This window comes from Condylura cristata, unplaced genomic scaffold (assembly GCF_000260355.1).
Source record: "Condylura cristata isolate star-nosed mole 26May11 unplaced genomic scaffold, ConCri1.0 scaffold00021, whole genome shotgun sequence".
NCBI lineage: Eukaryota > Metazoa > Chordata > Mammalia > Eulipotyphla > Talpidae > Condylura > Condylura cristata.
Genome location: NW_004567122.1, coordinates 24,279,110 through 24,300,800, shown reverse-complemented (window position 1 = coordinate 24,300,800; position 21,691 = coordinate 24,279,110). Strand labels below are relative to the sequence as shown.

Sequence of the window (21,691 nt, the reverse complement as noted above, 5' to 3'; positions counted from 1 at the left end):
TCAAAAACAGAGGGTTAGGGAGGGAAGTGCATGGGATTATGGTGATGGCACACGGGTGACTTGGTGATGGGAAACCTGCGGGGATTACAATTGAGATGGGGAAAAAAATGTACAAAATGATGTAAAAATAAACTGTTGTAAAATAATTTAAAAAGAAAAAGAAAATGAAATGGGGCCCTCCTTAGTGGTGTAATGAGTTAAATGCAGCACAATAAAGAAATTTGCAGCCACTGCACCACGAGTTTGGTCCCCAGCCCACATGTTGCAGCAGACCTCTCCTGTCTCACCTACTGGTCCCCTCAGCAATGTATTTCAGTGGATCTGCCTGTTCTGCTCCCCACTCAGTCATGGTGAATCCTCTCACCCCCCCCCCCACATCTGTGGCCTGTACTCCAGTTCTTGTATGCATAAAATAAATGAATGAATGAAATGATATGTCAGTTTCACTGCAATTTTTGAAAGACTTTCATTAGAAGAAATAATATGGTTTCATAGTTAAAAAAAAAAAAGATGGCTTGTCAATACCAAGAACCATGATTATAAAATTAGTAAATGAGACAGTTATGAGCTCTTGATCTTGACAATGTTGATACAGTATCAATGTATTTCCTTTAAAAAAAAAAAAGGCTACACAGAGGTTAATTAACAGAGGTTAGTTTTTAAAGAGTATAAACTACTTACAAGTATTAGTTGGCTCTTATTATCAGCTAACATCCCACAATTTCCAAGACACATATCAGTACATCCTTATTCCTAGAACCCCTGGCATGTGCATGCACGCACGCGCGCGCGCACACACACACACACACACACACACACACACACACCTGTTCCTTAGTAAAAAAAATCTAATTACATGGAAGATTAGAAGCAAATTTTAATACCGTCTCCAATTTTTGAAGAAAGCTCAGGGAACACTTCCCAACGCAATTCATCAATCTTTCCTACTAAACCCTACCAAAAAAGTTCAAATCCTGAAAAGTATGTCATTATCATCACCCACTCAATCCAATCAGAAAACAAAAATATTCTGGATGTTTCTGATGATAATCTGAAATGTCAATTATCCACAAATCTTGTAGCACTGTACAAACAGAACCATTATAGTCGGTGATCCTTAATTACTCCAAATGTCAGTTTCTGAATTACTGTATCAAATTTACTAATTCTGCACTAAACACTTTACACAGATTTTATGAAAACTAGTAACTAATGGACAATGCACACACATGAAACATTAGTCCACACTACTAAATAACCACGCCCAACCTTCACATGAAAAGCAGGATCCTGAACGGTCCCCAATTTTTAACTGCAGAATTCCAGTTTTACAATACAAACATGATTTCAATAATTAGCTAGTTATAGCTAATACAAGTGGAATGGTAGGGGGGATCATAATTCATTGTATCATCAAAATATTAAGACAGTTACCTGTTCATAGTTCCAGATACATCAACATCATTCATAAAACACTCAATATTCATGGGAAGGTCCGAAGCATTTGCACTCATCAATTTCTTGAGTTTCTCACACTCCTGAGACAGCCGTAATAATGCACGGATTTTGGACTTTATATCTAGCTTGTATTTCTTTCCAAATTCTTCACAGAAGTGATTTACTAACACTTCATCAAATTTTCTGCCTCCCAATGTTGTGTCGAACGCAGTGGCCAAAACCTTAGCAGACAAAAAGATAATCCAAAAATTAACCAATTTTAAAATTTTATCATATTTCAGTGGCAAATTGTAATAAAAGGGGGTTGAAGCAAGACAATGTGCATGTGTCATTTAATCAGTGTTACCACCACTGAGCAAATAAAACTGTGATCTCCAATTTTCAGATAATGCTACAAGCCTAGGCAGATCAGATAATTTTCAGGTCACAGAGCTAACAAGTAGAAGAAAAATTCAAAATTTAGCTCCCTCCATTATATTAATCTGACTCCAAACAACAATTATACAGTGAAGGCCAAATACACTAATATGTCACTGACATACAGTTATAGGCTAATCATTATCACAAAAATGAATACCAAGATGCAGCTCCCCCAGCAGTGTGCTGAATTCAGTATTTCTATCTGTTCTGCTACCCATCTGTCTCTGGTGAATCCTCTGCCAGTTCTTATATGCAAAATTAAATAAATCTTAAAAAAAAAAAAAAAAACCCTTGTGCTTAAACAAGTGGTACATAAAATCATATAGCTAGAAAACTGATATAACTCACTATGGAAATGGCTTGTACCAGCAAATCAGCTCTGACTGTTAACCCCGTCTGGCCCTTTCTTGCCTGAACAGTGCTCAATTTCTCTGTGACAAAACAGCTTTCTCCAGAATTCTAAGATTTCCAGCAGTCTAAATTATTATTCCTAGATTACTTTCTTTAGACATCAAAGTTCTAGTCCTCCTATCCTTTCCTCAGAATACTCAATCCTCCAATGTAAAAGATGCCAAGAAACTACATGTTAAAGAATCCTATCAGAACAGTTGGTGTTAACATTTGAGGTCCTAAAGATTCAGTCAGGGAATTACTATGATGGCAGCAGCATCACAGGGACCATTACAAATGCCTCATCTGCATGGCCTCACTTGATGCAGCTAGTGCCTATCTAATGTTGGCATGTGCACTGTAATCAACTCTGGCTGTGGACCTTGGGTGCCAAGCTTAGTGCAATACCACCATCACAGGAGACTAGAGGACAATCTACCTATAAGCTAGAGCTGCCCCCAGCTGTCTAGCATCTGACACGACGCCTCCCTTTGTACCTACAGATTCTTCCTCTGTATACTTGCCTGTGTGCATGCACGTGTGTAGGTACGCACACAGAGACATACATGACTCTAGAGTAAGAGTGGATGCTGAGGCCTGGGCCCTGTCTGTTGGTTCCCACCAAGACAGGAGACCGTGCCTGTTTCTGGTTCTGTCCAGGTAGGGCAGGGGTGGCTTGAGAAACTGGGCAAGGCTCCTGAGATACAGGACCCAACTGACTAGCTAACACCAAACTGAAGCACATGTAATATAGATTTTGTATGTTTACAATGTTATATGGGATCCTCCCCTGAGTCACAGTTCCAGGAGGGGGAATTATAGGAAATTGGAACCAAACTGAGTGGATGGGAGTTCTAACTGCCCAGTCTTCTGGCAAAAAACATTCCTGGGATTAGAACTGCTGTTCCCAAGGAAAGCACTGTCTCCAACCACTCCTATGGGCCCTGTGGTATGATGCTGTCCCGTATTTCTATGCAAAGGAGCTTGCGCTTCCCCTCTGTTCTGTAAGACATGAATTTAAACCAATACAGACAAAAACATTACTCCTAAAAAAACTGCATAATTTCGCACTTTCAAAGCTTTTTCCACAAGGTCTATTTTCTTGCCACACACCATGCCAACACTTACTACAATTATTTTGGGCTTCTAACTTCTACTCCACCCCTACATACCTAGTTTCTAGTTCAGATGACTCACAGAAAGTTTCCAATAGTGAACAAAATTCTTTAGCCAATTATTTAATTGTCTCTCATAAACTTCTAATTACCATATACTTGCAATAGTCTTCTGGAAAAAATACATACCTTTAGTTTTCCTCTATTAAACGCACACACAGAAACTTGATAAGCAGAATGTCCCATGTCTACAAAAACTACATTTCTTGGTTTCTCTTCTAAGGCAGGAAGATCTTGCTTATAGATTCCGTATGCCAGAGCAACTACATTTAGGGAGAAAAAAAGAATTCTAACATGGCTATTATCATTTAAATAGTAAACTTCAAGCTCACTTAGCAGTGAAAAACAATTTTGTGTATAGTGAATGGAGCTGTATGTGTTCTGAATTCCTGAGAAAATCAAATTCTTTATAAGCTTTGCATAATTTATTCATGGAGCACATTAACTCCCAAGAGTTAAATGCTGACATTCAGTTAGGTTGCCTGAACACTACCAATTTCCAATTGCAATGAGTGTGGCAATTTTTTCCAAAACACTTGCCCAACTGTACGTTATTTGTTTCCTAAATTTCTTCCACCCTGTGCCATCTCAACATTACTATATATCCTATATTCCCTGGAATTTTCTTTTACAGCACATTTCTGACTCTACCAGTCCACAAGTCAGACAAAAAGCAGTTCCCCAGGCCCTCCCTGGTGGCACAACAGATAAAAGCACACACTATGAAGCTATCCATAGTCATTGCAGCATGAGTTTGATACCAGGCCAGAGAGCTAACCCACATAGCACTGCAGACCTCTTCCAACCTGCCCACTGCTCCCCTCAGCAATGTATTTCAATACATCTGCCTGTTCAGCTCACCACTCTGTATCTGGTGAAATCTCTCACCTCCCCAACCCGCCCTGGACCTCTGGTCTGTGCCCCAGTTCTTGTATGCATAAGTAAATAAATCATTAAAAAAAAAAATAGCAGTTCCCAACACAAAAGCCATTATGTGACTATGTAACATATTAACAATGATGAATTCTATGACACACAGATAAATGATCCAAGGGAAAAAAAATAAGAAACCTTAGAGTTTTCAGATTTCACAAACTTCAAGACTGAACAAGTCAAAAAAATTCTTTTAATGTCTCTCTCACCTGCAGTAGTTTCATTCATTAATCGGAGGCAATTGAGTCCAGCAATCTGTGTTGCATCCATAACTGACCGTCTTTCTGCATCAGTATAGAAACAAGGAACCTAAAAAAAGTATTTGGAAGTTTAGTGTTATTATAGAAATTCTTTACTTAACAGGCCAAACCACAGTAACTTAGAAATATCCCCAAATATCTACAAAAACATTCTGTATATTATAATAGAAGACTTTCAAGCTAGTAGAGAAAATTTAGGATAGTCAGTACTGTTGGAACAAATAGTCACACGGGGGGGTAAAAAAGTTGTATCCTACTACACACTTTATACCAAAATATATTTCAAATAAAAAAATCACAGAGTACCAAAATGAAGAGGAATCTTTAGTATCAATGTAGGAAAGAATTTTCTAAATATAGAAAGAATATAAGGAGCAAGGGATTAATATATTCAGCTAAAAAAAGTTCTGATGATCAACTGGGGGAAAATACTTGCAACTCACATCATAGAAGGGCAAAGAGGAAATTAATATATATGAAGAACAACAAATCAAAATGAAGACCATAAAAATCAATATGAGTGAAGTTTAGAACTCACAGAAAGATAAAGACAAAGGGCTCTAAAATCTTAAAATACTCAACTCCACCTATTCAGTAAAATATTAAAAACGCATACACTTTGAAACTATTACTCACTGTGCCAGTGAAAGAGTAAATTAGTATAAATTCTTTAAAGGGAAATTAAACAACAGTTGTTAAACTAACATACATGTTTGTATTCATAATTGCATTTCTAGGAACTCTGTAAATACTACAAACTTATCACATAAAAGCAAACTAGTATTAGTTCAAGTCTACTCAAAGTAGCATTCATTGCCAAAAAAAAAAAAAAAGGAAGCAAACCAGTTAGCCAACAAAAATAGACTGGTTTAACAGATAATGGAACATGCATAAATTGCAACTCTACAGCCATTAAAAAAAGTGAAGTATTTCTTCCTGTTATGGAATAAGTGCAAAATAAATGACCTAAAACTTGTCAGAAGAAAAATGAAATAAAGGATCTATACATACTTGAGTATACAGTACCTCTGAAAAGCTCTACAACAAATGGGTAAAACTGGCAATCTCTGAGAAGGAAAAACTACTTAGGGTGGTGAAGTTTCCTACACAACCCTTTATACAATTAACTGATTTTTTTAAACATAGCAGGGAGAGGGTTGTTTCTACTACTAAGATTCTTAAACAATTAACTTCATGGGCAACATGAATGGAGCTGGAAGGGATCCTACTTAGTGAAATAAGCCAGAAAGAAAAGAAAAAATACCAGATGGTTTCACTCATAGCAGGAGTATTATTTCTCAGGGGAGAAAATAATAATGAACAACTATATACCAGAGACATTTTACAGGGGCAGAATGGGGAATGGGAACAAATACAGTGGGGGAGGAAAGCGCACTGGACTATGGTGATGGCACACGGGTGATTTGGTGATGGGAAGCCCACAGGGATTACAACTGAGATAGAAAAAGGCACAAAATGATGGGAAAATAAATTATTATATTATTTTTTTAAGTATTTAGTATTTGAATAAAAATGACTTATACCATCAAAAAATAAATGAGTAAATACAGATAGACAGACAGTTTGGGCCTCCCTGGTGGTGCAGGAGTTAAAGGCTCAGCGCTATCAAGCTACTGCCAGCCATTACAACATGAGTTCTATCCTGGATCCCCAGTCAGGGAGGTGATCCTGTTTCTCTGGCTGTTCTCTCAGCAGTGTATTTCAGTAGATCTGCTGTTTCTGCTCCCTATGCTTTCTGGTGAATCTTCTCACTCCACCCCCCACACACAGATCTCTGGCCTACACCCCAGTCCTTGTATGCGTAAATAGATAAAATAAATCCTGTATAAATAGATAAAATGAATCTTTAAAAAAAGTTAAGGGCACGGGGAAGGGGAAATCTGAGCGACCACTAGAGATTTGGGAAAAGGCAAAAACTAATAAATATCATGACTGCAGTGCATATGAACTCTTTGACGAGAAAAACAGTATTTTTATTCTTTGCATCTCCAGAATGTAGGGGTCACATAGCCAACAATTCAGTTATTCCTGACATGTGAGATTTATTTTCTAGGTAGCCAGGACCAGGACAATGGATCTACCAGGTAACTATAAGGTAAATAACTAATAGTCCTTTGCTTTGCAATTAATGTACCAACATTAGTACAAAAGAGACCACAGAGCTAAAATGTCAGACAACTGCTGAAGAGTCATTAGCAAAAGCTAAAATATCCACCAAAAATTGAACATTCCAAAAGAACTTCAACACACAAAAGCTATAAATAAACAGGTTTCCATCCAAGTAAGAACAAAGAAAAGACAAGATTCTGCTCCCCATTCTGTCTCTGGTAAATCCTCTCACACTGCCCCTCCCCCCAATTCTGGCCTATACCCTAATTCTTATATCCATAAATAAATCTTTCTTTAAGCATTAGTACTCAACTAACTCAACAATTCACACATTAGCTGAGTTGCAACTAACAACTACTGGAGGCTAGGCATCATACTAGGTATAGGAAGGAATTCATGAAGCAAGCTTCTTTAACCGAATAACATAGGAGTCCTGACCAAAAACCAGGGAGCAGTATAAACTGTCCAATGAAGACCAGTTTGCTAAATTCTTAAAATAATCATTACAACAGGAATAAAAAAGCAAATTTATTGGCAACTAAGAGCTTCTGTTTCTTCACACAAGTTATTTGAAGGGATCAAACTCACCGAAACAACACAGTCTACAACAGGTTTCTTCAGAACACTTTCTGCAGTCTCCTTCAGTTTGGACAAAAGCATGGCGGTCACTTGCTCTGTAGTAAAATTGCGCTCTTCCTCCATGTATTTCACCTATATTTAAAACAACAAACAAAGATATAGAATTCTTATAGTTTTTAAATCCTAAATGCAGACATGAGCAAATAGCTCGCATCCTCAGTGGAACACTATCTCAAGAGACAAAGAGAGACATCTAATTTGGGTACCAAATATAACTTAACTTAAAAGTCACTTGTAACTTTTTAACAAGCTTGTCACACACAGTACTTGGAGATAAGGAACAGTATGTAAACAGTATGTGAGACCACCAGCACAACTTTAAACTATCTGGATCAAAGCAAACTGAAACAGCTTACCATGACTCACTTGGCGTCTTCAAAAAAGGGACTAAAGATGGAAACTATTTTACTATTTAACATACTCTATTTTTATTTTATTTTATTTCCTTTGTTGAGTTTACTATCATCTCCCCAATTGAGATGGTTTTTGTCACATTTCTTCAGTTATAGCCCCAACACCTAGGGCAGACCTGGCACAATAAATATGTACTGAATTCAAAAATAAATGATGAATCAAGTTTTGTAATATTCTGTCCTGGATAAAAGTCTGCAACTGACAAGATTCACAAATTTCAGACACTGACAGACTGTACAGAATAAGCCCCATCCCAATGCTCACATTCCCCAAGTACATTCCAGACCAGATAATATCCCTCTCAGGCACAGCTCTAACTCAGCTTGAACGCCGCCTTCTAACTTGCTCACTTCCCATTCCAACTACATTTTATTCTGATTTAGAATTTAAGTTACTCATTTTATTTCATGATAAAGATGAGAAAATATTCCTCCCTTTCAAGTTGCCCGGTCCTCCCTGCTATGTGTTTATTAATTCTTAGTCAATTCCTCTGCTTTGTGCATCTTCTCCCTAGTTGGTTTTTTCTTTGAGTTTTAATGCATGACTAAATCTGCACAGCAACTCTCCTGTTTCTTTTTTAACCCTAAATAATCCCCCATTCCTTCACCTTCTTTTCCTTTTCTCCTCCCTGCTATCCACATTTATCCCTTACTAGGACATACAAACTTCTGAGATTAATACCACAGATGAGCTGAGTAAACCCAGCAATCACTCTTCAGCTACCCTAATTCTTCACCTCTAAATCCAACTGAATTATCAGCTATAATGGCACAACTACCCACCTTTTCTCCACAATCCTCATCATGTGTTCAATTTTGATGCCTGTTCCCAAGAACTTCATTTCTCTAACTGTGGTAACTCAATCACTAAATCTTTCTCTAAACTAATTTGCCTGAAAAGCTCAAACAGTCTTCCGGACACCTCCAGATAGATACAAGGTAGTTATATCCACCGTACCCATCCACTTCACTGCATGCTTCACAAAGACTTTTAGCTATTCCAGAGATATCAAAGATTAGACTTCCTTTCTCCCAATTTTAAGTCTTTCCTTTCCAATCTAACTTCTACTATTGTCAAAATGATACCCACATAGCTGGCTAATAATATTGAAATGTTGATTTTTCTCACACTTCCAGTAGTCTTTCCTTAAAATCACACAAGACTGCTGCATCAGCACATAAAACAAGCAACAATGGAAGTGTTAACCTCAAACCTAACCTCAAGTCACCACCACCTATGCATTCAATTCACATTAACAGTGCCATTTATGTTTCCCAAACAAAATCTACATCAATCCTCAAAATGCCCAATGTTTTTTACTAGCAAAAGTTTCCCAATTATTTGTAAGCACTTTCAAAGTAGGATGGTACAGACATATGCTGACATGAAAAAAACAAAATGCTGCTTTTTAATCATAGGCTTATTTTGAGAACCTTACCTTTATACCTGTCAATCCAGTGGGCAACTGTACAATATCATATGCAAGGCTGGATTTTTCTGCTTCCACAAATGGATCAGAGAATGCTCGGCCATGGAATCTTTTAAATCCTTGGACTGTGTTCTTTGCATTGGAAATTACCTAAGAAAAATAATACCAGAGTTAAGGAATGAAAAAATTAAAACACACTACAGTAGAGAAAAAAATTCAACCGCCTCAGATTAAATTTGCATCATTTTAACCCCACAGTTAAGTTTCTTCTGAAGTAGTTTTCTTTAGCACTAAACTCAGTCAGAATTATGCTTACTTGCATCTGAAATGAGGGCAAGAGTTCTGAATAAGTTACACAGAGGCAGGGACTAGCTTGTTCTGCATCTTCATGAAAACAGACTATTCATTACCCTCATTATTTTCTTAAACTTCTAGTAAACATATATAAGAAATGAGTTTTTTTTTTTTAAATAGCTAGTCTGTCAATTCAGAAACTCTAGTGAAATACACAGACAAGAAAAAAAGACACTAGGCAAACAAGGATGAATGCAAGAAGGTATCAACAGAGTAGTATTTATAGCAAGAGCAGACTGGAAATAGTCTAATCAGTCAGTACCACGGAAACAGGTAAGTAAACTGATTTATCCATGTAGTGGGTGAGACTGTTCAGGATGTTGGAAACAGGAGGTGTATGGTATTAGTATGATCTTGCTTTTTTGGAGGGAAACAGAAAGATTTATATGCTTAAAAACAATACAAAGGTTAGATATTAAGAAACTAACAGTAATGGCAGCATGGGTAACTTGATATTTGTATTTTCTAATTTCTTAGAATAAACTATGTATTTTTAATGTTAGCAAATACATGGAAAAACTCTAAAAATAAATGTGTTTAGAATTTATAGGCTCCTCTTTCCAAATGCAAGAGTGAAGTATAACAAGCCTCTACAGGAAAAACTGCTGAGCTTCTCTGTCAGCTATGTCAAAATGTTCACACAAGAGTCCTTTGTGAAACAATGAGGCCTCCCAAGTAAGGCTGCCAAGAAGAAACTCAGGATCACAATAACTATATCAACCTAGAACCAGGCAGTCAGTTTGATACAGTAACTATTCACAATGAAAAAGTTTAGAATCAGAAAGAATTTATAGGAGTTTTAAAGGAAAGATTATTCACAGTAGTTTTGTACTTGTTATCTCTGCCCAAGAGATCTTGAACTTACTGAAAATGAGATTACAGAACACCCAAATTAGTAAAAATCAGTTAGCCAACCATTATTTTCAAGGCTTATAAATTTTAGACTCTGTTCCACCCAGAAAAAGACAGTTAACTATTCATTTGACATGGTGCTCTGGACTGAACCTTAGAAAGGTTAAATATATCAAGTCCTTCATTTTACACTCAGGATAAAAGAACTGATGAAGTCCTGATATTCTGGTCACTCAGAAACCAGCAAACATGCCAGGTTTTTGACTTGCAAATAAACTAGTGACCACTTTATGTGTGCTACATTCCTTTATGTACTTCATTCTTTAAGCACACTTTGTAGTAGCTACTTTCTCTCAAGTTAAAATAAGATCAAATTCAGACACACCACTGAAGAAATTCTAAAAGACAAAGTTCTTCCTAGAGCGCATTTCTCTCGTAAGGCAGGAAATTCTTTTCTTCCTCCTACTTTAATAATGACTGTATAAAGTGATTACCAAGATCAAATCTAGAGACAATATTGATTCTAAGTATAAGGCCAAAAGACAGACTTTAAGGAACATTGAAAATATCAAGGAACAAGTAAGTCTGTATGGTTTTCTTCAACTGAAAGGGTTAACAATTTTATTTCCCCATTTCACAATACAAATGAACACTGTCGTTTCTTCTTTTTATCTTACTTAGTCCCCTCCAAAACTATTCCCTCTCTGATAGGAAGGGGAGCAAGTCTTCTCTTGTCATGCTGTTAGAAAACTCTCAGGAGTCACAGCACCATGCTCTGTTTGTGAAGTAGAACAAGTAAAATAAAACTGATAGAAGTTCTTGCTCCTATCCAAGTCACTCCTGACCAGGTGGGCACATCATGGATAGAGCAAGAGGTCCCATCACTGGGGTGTCCAGGCATCAGTGCCATGTGGCCTCTCCTAAGTGGCCTCATTCCAGGAGCAGTTCCTACTAGGGTGCATCACTGGAATCATGGGTGGAATTCCCCATATGGGGTGCTGGCATCTTACCAGGGTACAGGACCCAGCAGACTGCAAGAAGATGGGTTCACTGCCCCCCCCCCCAGGAGGAGGAACAGAGACTGGAGGAAGAGGAATCTTCCCTTGTTGAAGTGCTGCAGTTGTTTTACCATGGAGCATGCTCTTCCATCCATTTCTGACAGGAGTCTTTTATATTCTGTTTCCTACCACTGCAGGGTGTCTTTCTCACAGATGGAGTCATGGATGAGGAATGTACCACAGTAGTCACAATAAAACTTGGGCATGTTGCTCTGCAGGTTGCTGGCCACCCCAGGGATTCGACCAGAAGAAGTGAATAATATCCTGCTTAAATATAGTATCTTGCTAGGTAAAATGTATCCTAGTAGTTTTGCATCAAATTAAATTATTTAAGTTATTTGTTTTTCACTCAAATGCATGATTAAGGGTAAGAACTCTCTCTCGGCTGTACACTTAAGAGTCTACCATAATCAGCACTCAAACAGTTGCTGAAAGGAAGAATAGACAAATCAGAGAAATAATCATTTTAAGAAAAAACAAAACACTACCTGGCTTTTAGCTGCTGCTCCAATTGAACGATTCTTAGGACCAAAAGAAATGCAAGCCCTAGAAGACAAAACAAGCATTTAAACATCAAATTTATTTTTTATTGAGGTAACATTGGTTTATAAGACTGTATCTGATTTGGAGGTACAGGTTCACACCTCCTCTGATGTAAGCTCTACCATAGTCTACTGAAACCCCTTGAACTTATTTTAAAATAAAACTTTTCATTTAAAGTCATCTACCTTTATTGCAACATTACATCCAAACCCATAGCAAGCAAGACTTCTGAGTCCTAGTTTAAAAAGTCATATATATTGGGCCCTCCCTGGTGGCCATCGGGTTAAAACACAGCACTATTGGCCCTCCCTGGTGGCGCGGCGGGTTAAAGCACAGCACTGAGAATCTAAAGATACTTCCGCATGAGTTCGATTCCCACCTGCCCCGGAGGTGACCACATGGCGTGGCAGACCTCTCCTGGCCTGCTCCCCTCAGCAGTGTACTTCGTTGATCTGCCTGTTCTTTTCCCCACTCTGTCTCTGGTGGGGCCTCTCACCGCCCCTGAGCCTCTGGCCTGTACCCCAGTTCTGTATGCACAAATAAATAAATCTTTAAAAAAAAAACAAAAAAAAAAAAACACAGCACTATGAAGCTATCCACAGCCACTGCAGCACAAGTTCAATGCCAGCCAGGGAGGTGACCCACATGGTGCCGCAGAGCACTCCTGACCCAACCAATGCTCCTCTCAAACAATGTATTTCAGTAGATCTGCCTGTTCTGCTCCCCTACTCTGTCTCTGGTGGATCCTCTCATCCCCTGCATCTCTAGCCTGTACCCATTTTTGTATGCATAAATAAGTAAATCTTTAAAAAAATAAAGAATAGGAGACTCTGGGCAGCAGCTCTCCCCACCCACCTTTGACTATGCAGGTGTTTTTTGTCACCAACCTTCTCCCTTTGTAAAGCAGCAGCAGAAGTTCTGCTTCCAAAACTGTTTACACCTCACTTTTAACCTGTATCTCTCAGGGACAGCTCTTACTGCCCACTTGTGTCTGTGCAAACATCCTTGAGTTTCTTTTCCTTTTTATAACAAACCTGCTGTTTTGAGTATTTTTTAAAAACAAGAATACTGTCTTGGTTCAAGTCTGACTACATTAAATAAGCAACTATCTGATTAGGATGATAGTAAATAAACTTGGAGATAAACTGGCAGAGCTGGGTCTCTCGGTGCCTTTGGGCCCTTTCCAAACAATAGCTAAAAGCTCCCATGACCCAATCTCCCGAGCACTGTGGGCAGCTGTGTCCTGTATTAGAACGGCACAACCTGGGATTTCATAAGATGTCTCTGCACCCTCAGCTCTGTGGACCAAAATTGTCACTGAGATTATCCCCTCAAAAATTATACACATTGGACCCCAGTGCCGAGCTTTATCCCCAGCCAGGGAACTGACCCACATGGGGCAGCAGACCTCTCCTGTCTCATCCACTGCTCCCCTCAGCAGTGTATTTCAGTTGATCCACTTGTTCTGCCTCCCCACACTATCTGGTGAATCCTCTTATCCCCCGCATCTCTGGTCTTCACCTCCATTCTTGTATGCATAAATAAAAATTATTCTTTAAAAAAAAACAGTATTTAAATTTAAAAACTCTAAAAACAGCCCCAAGTACCATTTAAATATCTCATTTATCACAGTCCATACGCCCTTCAGAAAACTGCTATCAATTTGTGCCAATGACTACCATTCAACTGTCATTTTAAAATCAAAGTAGCAAGAGTTTCAATTCCTCATTGGGAGATGAGTTTAAAGATGGCTAGTAAAGATGACTAAGTTTTAGAGACAATTTGAAAAGTTGAAGCAGAACTTTCACAGCACACTAGTCAGTACAATTTTTCTATGAAACTCAGACCAGGGCTTCCCTGGAGCTGTAACAGCTAATGTGACAGCAATCATCATGAGTCAGTCTCTGACATAGCCCTTCAACGTAAATTTAATCTTTATACTAGCTATGAGTTTGGTGCCGTAATATTCCTCAGTTTAGAGCAATGAGCAAACTGAATTTCAGAGTGGTTAAGCAAGAGAGAGGTGACACAACTAAAAAGGCAGAAAAAGTATCTGGACAGACCCACACTGATTTGAGAGGCTGAGCGCTCTTACTGCACATGTGCTCAAATCAATCAAATAGACAGCAAAGTAGAAACAGTTTAAGAATTCTCCCTTTACTACAAAAGGTGACTATTGAGAATGTTTTCTTAGAACATAAAAACTATGTAGACATAATACTGATGATTTCCTGTGATATGTCAACAGGAAAGTTGAAAATATAAATCCTTTCTATTCTCTGAGTTAGTAATCGAGATGAAAGTTTGAAAATAAGGCGGCAGGAAACAATGAACGATAAAATCTTATAACTTAATTGGGAATGAAGTCATCAGTGAGTTACACACTAGAAATTCAAATGTGGGAGTTTTTAGAGAGACACAGCTTTGTCAATCATTTGGCTTAGGCTAAAGGCCTACATGGAGTATGCAGAGTTAAGACTGCCTTTGGTGAACTAAAAGTTTACACAAGAAAGTTACTCCTTAATGGGAAGGAAATCCAGTAAGATTAAGCTATTAGGAACCAAGTTCAGTGCTTTCTATTGCAAGCACCTTCTAGAAAATTCTAACAGTATAAAGAAAATAAAAAGTATCTGTAGTTCCACATTCATCCACTCTATTGGTGGCCATTTAGGTAACTGCTCACATACAATCCAAAGTACTAATCCTAAAATAAGCAGAAGCTATAAACCCCATTCAGTTTGCTTACCCTCAACATATACTTTGTTGTCTTCCGTGGCTGAAGACAACAGGATTTGTTGTCAGGATTTTGACATGTAGCAAGCAAGACATTTAAAAGAAACATATGTACTTCTCTCTCTCCAGAACTTCCAAAATCTTGCCCAGTCTATTCAATCTCCACCTATATAAAAAACCCTCTATTTCAGTCAAGCAATTCAAGCTCCTTATGCCACAGCTTTAATCACTGAAAGTTCAAATAACAGGCTAGCTTCGCAGTGCTGTGCTTAACCCTTTGCACCACCAGGTAACAGGCAATGTGCTAACATTCCATACTGAGACTCCCAAATACATTTGAGAAAAGAACTATTTTATTGACACAAGTTTCTGAAGAACTGATTCAAGTCCAATTAGTATGCACAAAAATGTAATAAACAATGGAATTCAGGTTTCAAAAATCAGGACTATGAGACCATTCCCACACTGCACACCACTGGACTGCCTACCAAAAACACTACGTTTATTCCTACCTCTATACCATCCCTCAGACTGTCCCTATTCAAATCCTAATTAGTCAAGTCACACTCCAGCCTTTTCTCATTACTCCATCTCTCAGTGACATAATCTCATCTCTGAACTGCATATTTTACATCTGTACTTAATAATTTTGCCATAAATGTATGTTGAATCTCTACCTACTATTCCTGTATATTCCATTTCAATGCCGCTAAAAATAAGTACTCGACACTTGCTGCTTGATACTTCTGTCTATTTGCAAATCACAAGTTAACATTACAAGTTAATTCAAATCGATTTCTCTGCTCTAATTTCTAAATCCTTTTTAAGTCTTTTTAAGCTAGAGAATAGCTTAACCCTTTCTGTGTAAGACCAAATACTTGGGCACATCCTAGTGGGATGTGAACAGCAGCAATGGCAACAATACCCGAAAGTTAGGTTCATGTTTTTACATAGGTGTAGAAGTACTCTCAACACTAGGACACCTTCAACTCTAATTCATCTGCAACTCTAATTCACCTTCTTAAGAAAAGGAGCTTTGGCCCTCCCTGGTGGCGCAGGGGGTTAAAGCACAGTACGAAGAAGCTTAAGCCACTTTCGCATGAGTTCGATTCCTGCCTGCCCTGGAGGTGATCCACATGGCGAGGCAGACCTCTCCTGACCCGCCCGCTGCTCCCCTCAGCAGTGTACTTCATTGATCTGCCTGTTCTGCTCCCCACTCTGTCTCTAGTGAATCCTCTCACCCTCGGCATCTCTGGCACCTCCTCATCCTCTGTACCCCAGTTCTGTAGAATAAATAAATAAATCTTTAAAAAAAAAAAAAAGGAGCTTTACTGAGAACCCACAACAGTACAACAGTACTTACACTATTACAAAAGAGACAGAAGCAAAACTGGCACAGAAATGAGAAATGATGACTATCTTAAAGAGTATCCTCTGGTTACTGCCTTACCCCCAAACTATCAACTATCCTACAAGGCTGCTGTCAAGCAGACCAAACAAATCATTTTTATGCCATACGGAGTTCCAAAAGCACAGCAAATTCCTGAGTTAGCTAAAATTTACACATTACAATAAAAAATACATATTTGATAGGCCATGAAATAATTTTTTATTGATTTAATTTTACGGTCCCAATATCTAATCCATTAATAAAGTATTAATAAAAATGCCCAAAGTATTTATAGCAGTATCAGCAAATATCAGGTCACTAAGCAGTATTTACCATATGCCAGGAATAATTCTACAGAGTTCACAGTTTTAATTTATTATAATCTTCACAAGTTCCAGTAAAGTAGAATAAGTCACTTCTGTTCCAGATAAAAATGTTACAACACAGTACTATTCTACAAGTAACTGATTTCTACTCTGGAAGCATGGCCCAATTAACTTCTCTAATGTTTGGCAGTCCAACAGCATTTTCCCCTAAATGTTTACTGAGACGTTCACCTCTTGTATCTGGCCTGGTGAATGACATTTTTAAATTCAAAGAAGCTTTAAAGTTGTACCCTCTCTACTGTACACCAACTAAATATAGACTATCTACCTTATTCCAACCAAACCCTATGTTCAAAAATTGTGAACACATACAGCCTTAATTTAAAGCTCCAGAGTTTATCTAAAAGCCACCCACACTTCTTTCCCAAGCCACAACACTACAGTGGGGCCACATCAATCCTACATGGGCTAAATATGTTAATAACCTCCTTAGAATTTAACTCTACTTCTGTAGTCCTTCTCAAGTAACTCCATTCTCCACAAAAAAGGCAATCACATTTTTAAAATATAAACTGGATTTTTAAAATATAAACTGGATCACCACCTATTGCACATAGATAAATATCCTTAACCACCATGCCTAGATATAAATTCTTAACATAGGGTCCTCCTTGGTGGCACAACAGGTTAAAGCACAGCACTACGAAGTTATCTGCATCCACTGCAGCAGGAGTGATTCCAGGCTAGGGAGGTGACCCACATGGCAGCAGACCTCTCCTGACCAGTCCACTGCTCCCCTCAGCAGTGTTTCATTAGGTCTGCCTGTTTTGTTCCCCGCTCAATCTCTGGCAAATCCTCTCACTCCCTGTAACTCTAGCCTGTATCCCAGTTCTTGTATGGATAAATAGATCCTTAAAAAAAAAATCTTAACATAATTTACAAAGCCCTGATGTATTCTTGTCCACCCTGCCTAACTCCTAACCAGACTAATCCCATACCATTCTCTTAAGAGACTCAAGATTAGCTACGATGTCAAAGCCTCTTGCCTCCAGGTCTTCCAGGTCTTCCTCATTTGCTGCTATTCCCTCTCCCTCCACCAGCTCTTTCTGAGACCCCACGAAGGTCTGATAAACTCCTAGTTAGCCCCAAGGTAACCAAATTAAATGGCACTTGTTTGAAAGCGTCTACCATCTCCACCCCACAATGAATTTAATTTAGGCTCCCCGTTTTCTGTACTCTCCCAACTTGGTCTTTTCCACATCCAGTAACTAAGTATTTCTGTTAGGCATCAGTTTTTTTCCACTAGTCATATCCATGATGCATGACCTTGTTTATTTGTTCATCAGAATACCTCCAGTGCTTAGTACAAGAACATATTAGAAGCACTCAATTATCTGCTATAATGAAGGCAAGCTAAATTTTGTAAAAAGGCCAGGGTGTCTCAGCAGGATCCACAAAAAGTGAATCCAATGTCTGTTACACAGTTTTAAATTAGGTACTTCCAACCATAAGAACCTATATACATCATTTCCATGCTTACACTCAAACATAGATCACAGTTTATGTGTATCTGCAATCTAAACCTATTCTCCCATAATCACTAGCGCAAACAAAAGTCAATCTTTCTATCTAGTCACAACTCCAACATAGCACTTCTATAAGTTCTTGAGGAATATAACAGAAAATAAAAAGGAAAGGTAGGTGAAATCATTGGAAGTATTTAAGTAGTATTTTCTTGTCACAATAACATCATTTAACTGGTCATCCATCACTTCCTCTTTGAGACAAGTTGAACTGTAATTTGAAAAAATTAAATTTTTTTCACCATCAGTTTCTAATAATGAAATTCACAGTGAAAATGTTGTAGTTGATCTTGCCTAAAAGAAATATAGAAGCAAAAGGACCTGAAGGGACAGGAACACTGATCATTCAATATTTGGTTCTCTCCTCTTTGGTGCTAAATTGCTCTTTGCAATTCTAGGCAGACAAAGACCAAATTACATAATAAGCATTGTACTCTATCTAGCCTTTTTAAGTTTCTTAAGTAGGACTTCCCTGGTGGGGCAAGGGGTTAAATCTCAGCACTATCAAGCTATCACCAGCCACTGCCGCATGAGTTTAATCCCAAACCCCGGAGGTGACCCACATGGCATGGCAGACCTCTCCTGTCTCACCAACTGCTCCCCTCAGCAGTGTATTTCAATGGACCCACCTGTTCTGCTCCCCTCTGTCTCTGGTGGATTATCTCACCTCCAGCATCTCTGGCCTGTACCCCAGTCCTTGTATGCATAAATAAATATTTAAAAATAAATTCCTTAAGTAATACTATATACAGAGGAAGGTAGCTAAGACTCAGTGAGGAAGACAGTATCTAAATGTAATTTATGCGTACTTATTTTTAAAAAGTTTATTTGTGCATACAGAGCTGGAGTACAGACCAGAGGTGCAGGGGCAGTGAGAGGATTCACCAGAGACTGAGTGGGGAGCAGAACAGGCAGGTTGACAGAGTAAACTGCTAAGAGGAGCAGCAGGTGGGTCAGGAGAGGTGTGTCACACCACCTATGGGGCTGAGGATGGAACTCTGCACTGGAAGTGGCTACAACTGGCTTGCAGTGCTGCGCTTTATTCTGTTGCGCCAACAGGAAGGGCCAATTTATGCTTATTTAAACACTTCAGTGCTTTAAAAAATCTTAAGACACATCCCTGGGAATGTACACTTTATAAGTATTAACATACAGTACCTGAGTTTAATCTCTTTAAGCACAGCATTCTGAAGCTCTCTGAAGTCATTGTGGGGGGGGGGACCCACATGGTGTGGCAGACCTCTCCGAATGGCTCCTCCGCGCACCCCCCCCACCCCTCAGCAGTGTATTTCAGTTAATCTGCCTGTCCTGCTCCCCAATCTGTCTCTGGTGAATCCTCTCACCCCCACCTCCACCCCTCTGGTCTATACCCCAGCTCTGGTATGCATAAATAAGTAAATAAATAAATCTTAAAAAACAAAAAAAGAAATTGCTGCTTTGGGCTAGGGGTGGGTTTTCAGGGGAAGCACCTGAACTAGGTCTGAAATAACGAGCAGAATTTGACAACAGGAAGGGCAAGGTTCTATGCTTTACAGATAACAAAAATTGGGCTCCTAGCAATCTAATTTGGCTAGCAGGCTGGAAAAAGCATAACAAAAGTTCACAGTGAAAGCGGGCGATAAAACATCAAGTCCTCCAACAGCCAAGCTAATGACAGAAAACTTCTTAAAACTTTTTTTTCCAAGAGCAAGACAAAAAGATTAAAAGGTATCTCTATGTATTCAAAAAGTACACTCTAGGGAAATGCACGGGACTATGGTGGTGGCACAGGGGTGATTTGGTGATGGGAAACCCGTGGGGATTACAATTGAGATGAAAAAAAAATGCGAAAAATGATGTAAAAATAAACTTTTTAATAAAAAAAAATAAAAAAAAATAAAAAAAAAAGTACACTCTATCCAAGGAAAGACCTTGGTGAGTCATGCTTTTTTAGAATTGTGTCTATACCAGTACCACTAACTTACTTACATATAGGAAGTTAAGTGAGTTCCTGAGTCATTCATTAACTGCGGCCAACACCCAGGTTGGAAGGTATTACAGTGAAAGTGGAACCTTGTTGAGGTATGGATGTGCGCAAACCGTAGCACAAAATGACCCAACGTAGTTCAATATACTGAAAGGCCATGAAAACCCAAAGTGATGGAAAGATGGTTAAAAAAAAACAAAACAAAAAACATCGTTTTTACTGATGCCGGTATGTGTCGGCGGCATCCCACCGACCTTTCGGAGCCGGGGCCACGGGTCCTGCCCCGCGCCGCCCCGCCCCCACTCACGTGGGACTCCGGCGGTACTACCGACCTACCCCGGCGGGTGCCAGACGCCAATCAATTCAACTTTCATTAAACGCCTGCTGTGTGCGAAGTTCAGAAGTCCGTGCTTGCTCCGGTATGACCCGGGTCACGCCTTTGCCCTCTAAAGAGTCTCCTGATCCATCATACGTCCAGGCCTGCCCTCCCGCCAGCTCCGACCCGTGCCCTCCGCGGATCCCAGTATCCGCTCATAGCCTTCGCTGAGCCGGCGGAGGGCTGAGGATAAGCCTCGCCCCTGGCGCACACCCCACCCCGCGGATCGTGGCAGTTGACTCCTGGCACCCAGAGGGAATCCCCTACCCACTGGGCCCTCGGTTCGGAATGGAGCTGATTCCCCAAACCGCATTCCCCAAGCCGCGAGGGTCGCAGACCCCGGCAAGCGCCACCTCCCCGCCCAGTGCACGCGGCCGGCCAGGCCCACACTCACGGCGTGCAGCGGTCGCTGTATTCGTTAGCGATGGTCTCGATGCCGCCGGCGCGGGCCACAGCGACGTAGCAGCTCTGAAAGCCCAGGTCTATGCCCACCACCGACATGGCGCCGGCTACAGATCGGGCTCAAGCCCGGGTCCGGCCGGCGAGACAGGACACGGACCCCGGCGGGGCAGGCGCGCGGAAAGCAAGCCGCGTGGGTCGGGGGACCTGGGCTTGTGGTGGACTGCTGGTGTCCACGCGAGTGCCTGGGTCCTTGGAAGGAAAACCGCAGCGCAGGACTGTACTCAGGCCGGCTCCGGCTCAGCGGCCGCAAAGGGGGCGCCGGTAGCGGGGGCGGAGAAGATCTCGAAAGATCTCGTTACGACGAGATTAAAACTGCAACGCGAGAACTGCGACGGAGAGGGATGTTCTCGCGAGATCTCAACTCGACCGCTTCGCCTTTTGAAGTCCGGCCCCCCCACCGGACGTGCGTACGTCATATGCAGGCTCGAGAACCTGGGAACTGACATGGCTGCTGAAAGCTGATTGGGAGACGAGCTGGCCAATTGCGACTGCGCTAAGAACCCGCCACCTCGGCTTCCTGCTGTTGCTAAGAGCAGCATAGCACTTCCCCTTCCTGAAGAAAATAGAGGGGTCGGCTTTAGGCGCCTTTAGTCGACTTCCTCTTTATTTCTTTATCTCATGTAAATTTTTGGTGATAGGACCCTTATGCTCGCCACCCAAATGGGAGCTAATCGCCAAAATTCTAGGGGCCCCGTTTCCCTTCGGGGTAGTTTAAACGGCAAACGAGATGGCCGCCATTGGAACGCGGCCCTGTTCAAGGCCCTAGGTCACACTGTCAAAGACAGCTCCCCCTGCAGCCA

General features: G+C 40.1%; 1 protein-coding gene across 1 annotated transcript in view; it reads right to left on the bottom strand.

Annotated features, from left to right (window-relative positions):
* The window catches only part of HSPA4 (heat shock 70kDa protein 4), a 39,818-nt gene extending 18,621 nt beyond the window's left edge, over positions 1–21,197 (bottom strand). The window contains exons 1-7 of the mRNA XM_004686718.2: positions 20,824–21,197; positions 12,001–12,058; positions 9,258–9,398; positions 7,355–7,477; positions 4,586–4,685; positions 3,573–3,706; positions 1,435–1,679 (exon numbers count right to left, since the gene is read on the bottom strand). Coding sequence (XP_004686775.1) covers positions 1,435–1,679; positions 3,573–3,706; positions 4,586–4,685; positions 7,355–7,477; positions 9,258–9,398; positions 12,001–12,058; positions 20,824–20,930 — 908 coding nt within the window. The 5' untranslated portion in view covers positions 20,931–21,197. The remainder of the gene's footprint in view (positions 1–1,434; positions 1,680–3,572; positions 3,707–4,585; positions 4,686–7,354; positions 7,478–9,257; positions 9,399–12,000; positions 12,059–20,823) is intronic.
* Positions 21,198–21,691: the final 494 nt, after the last annotated feature.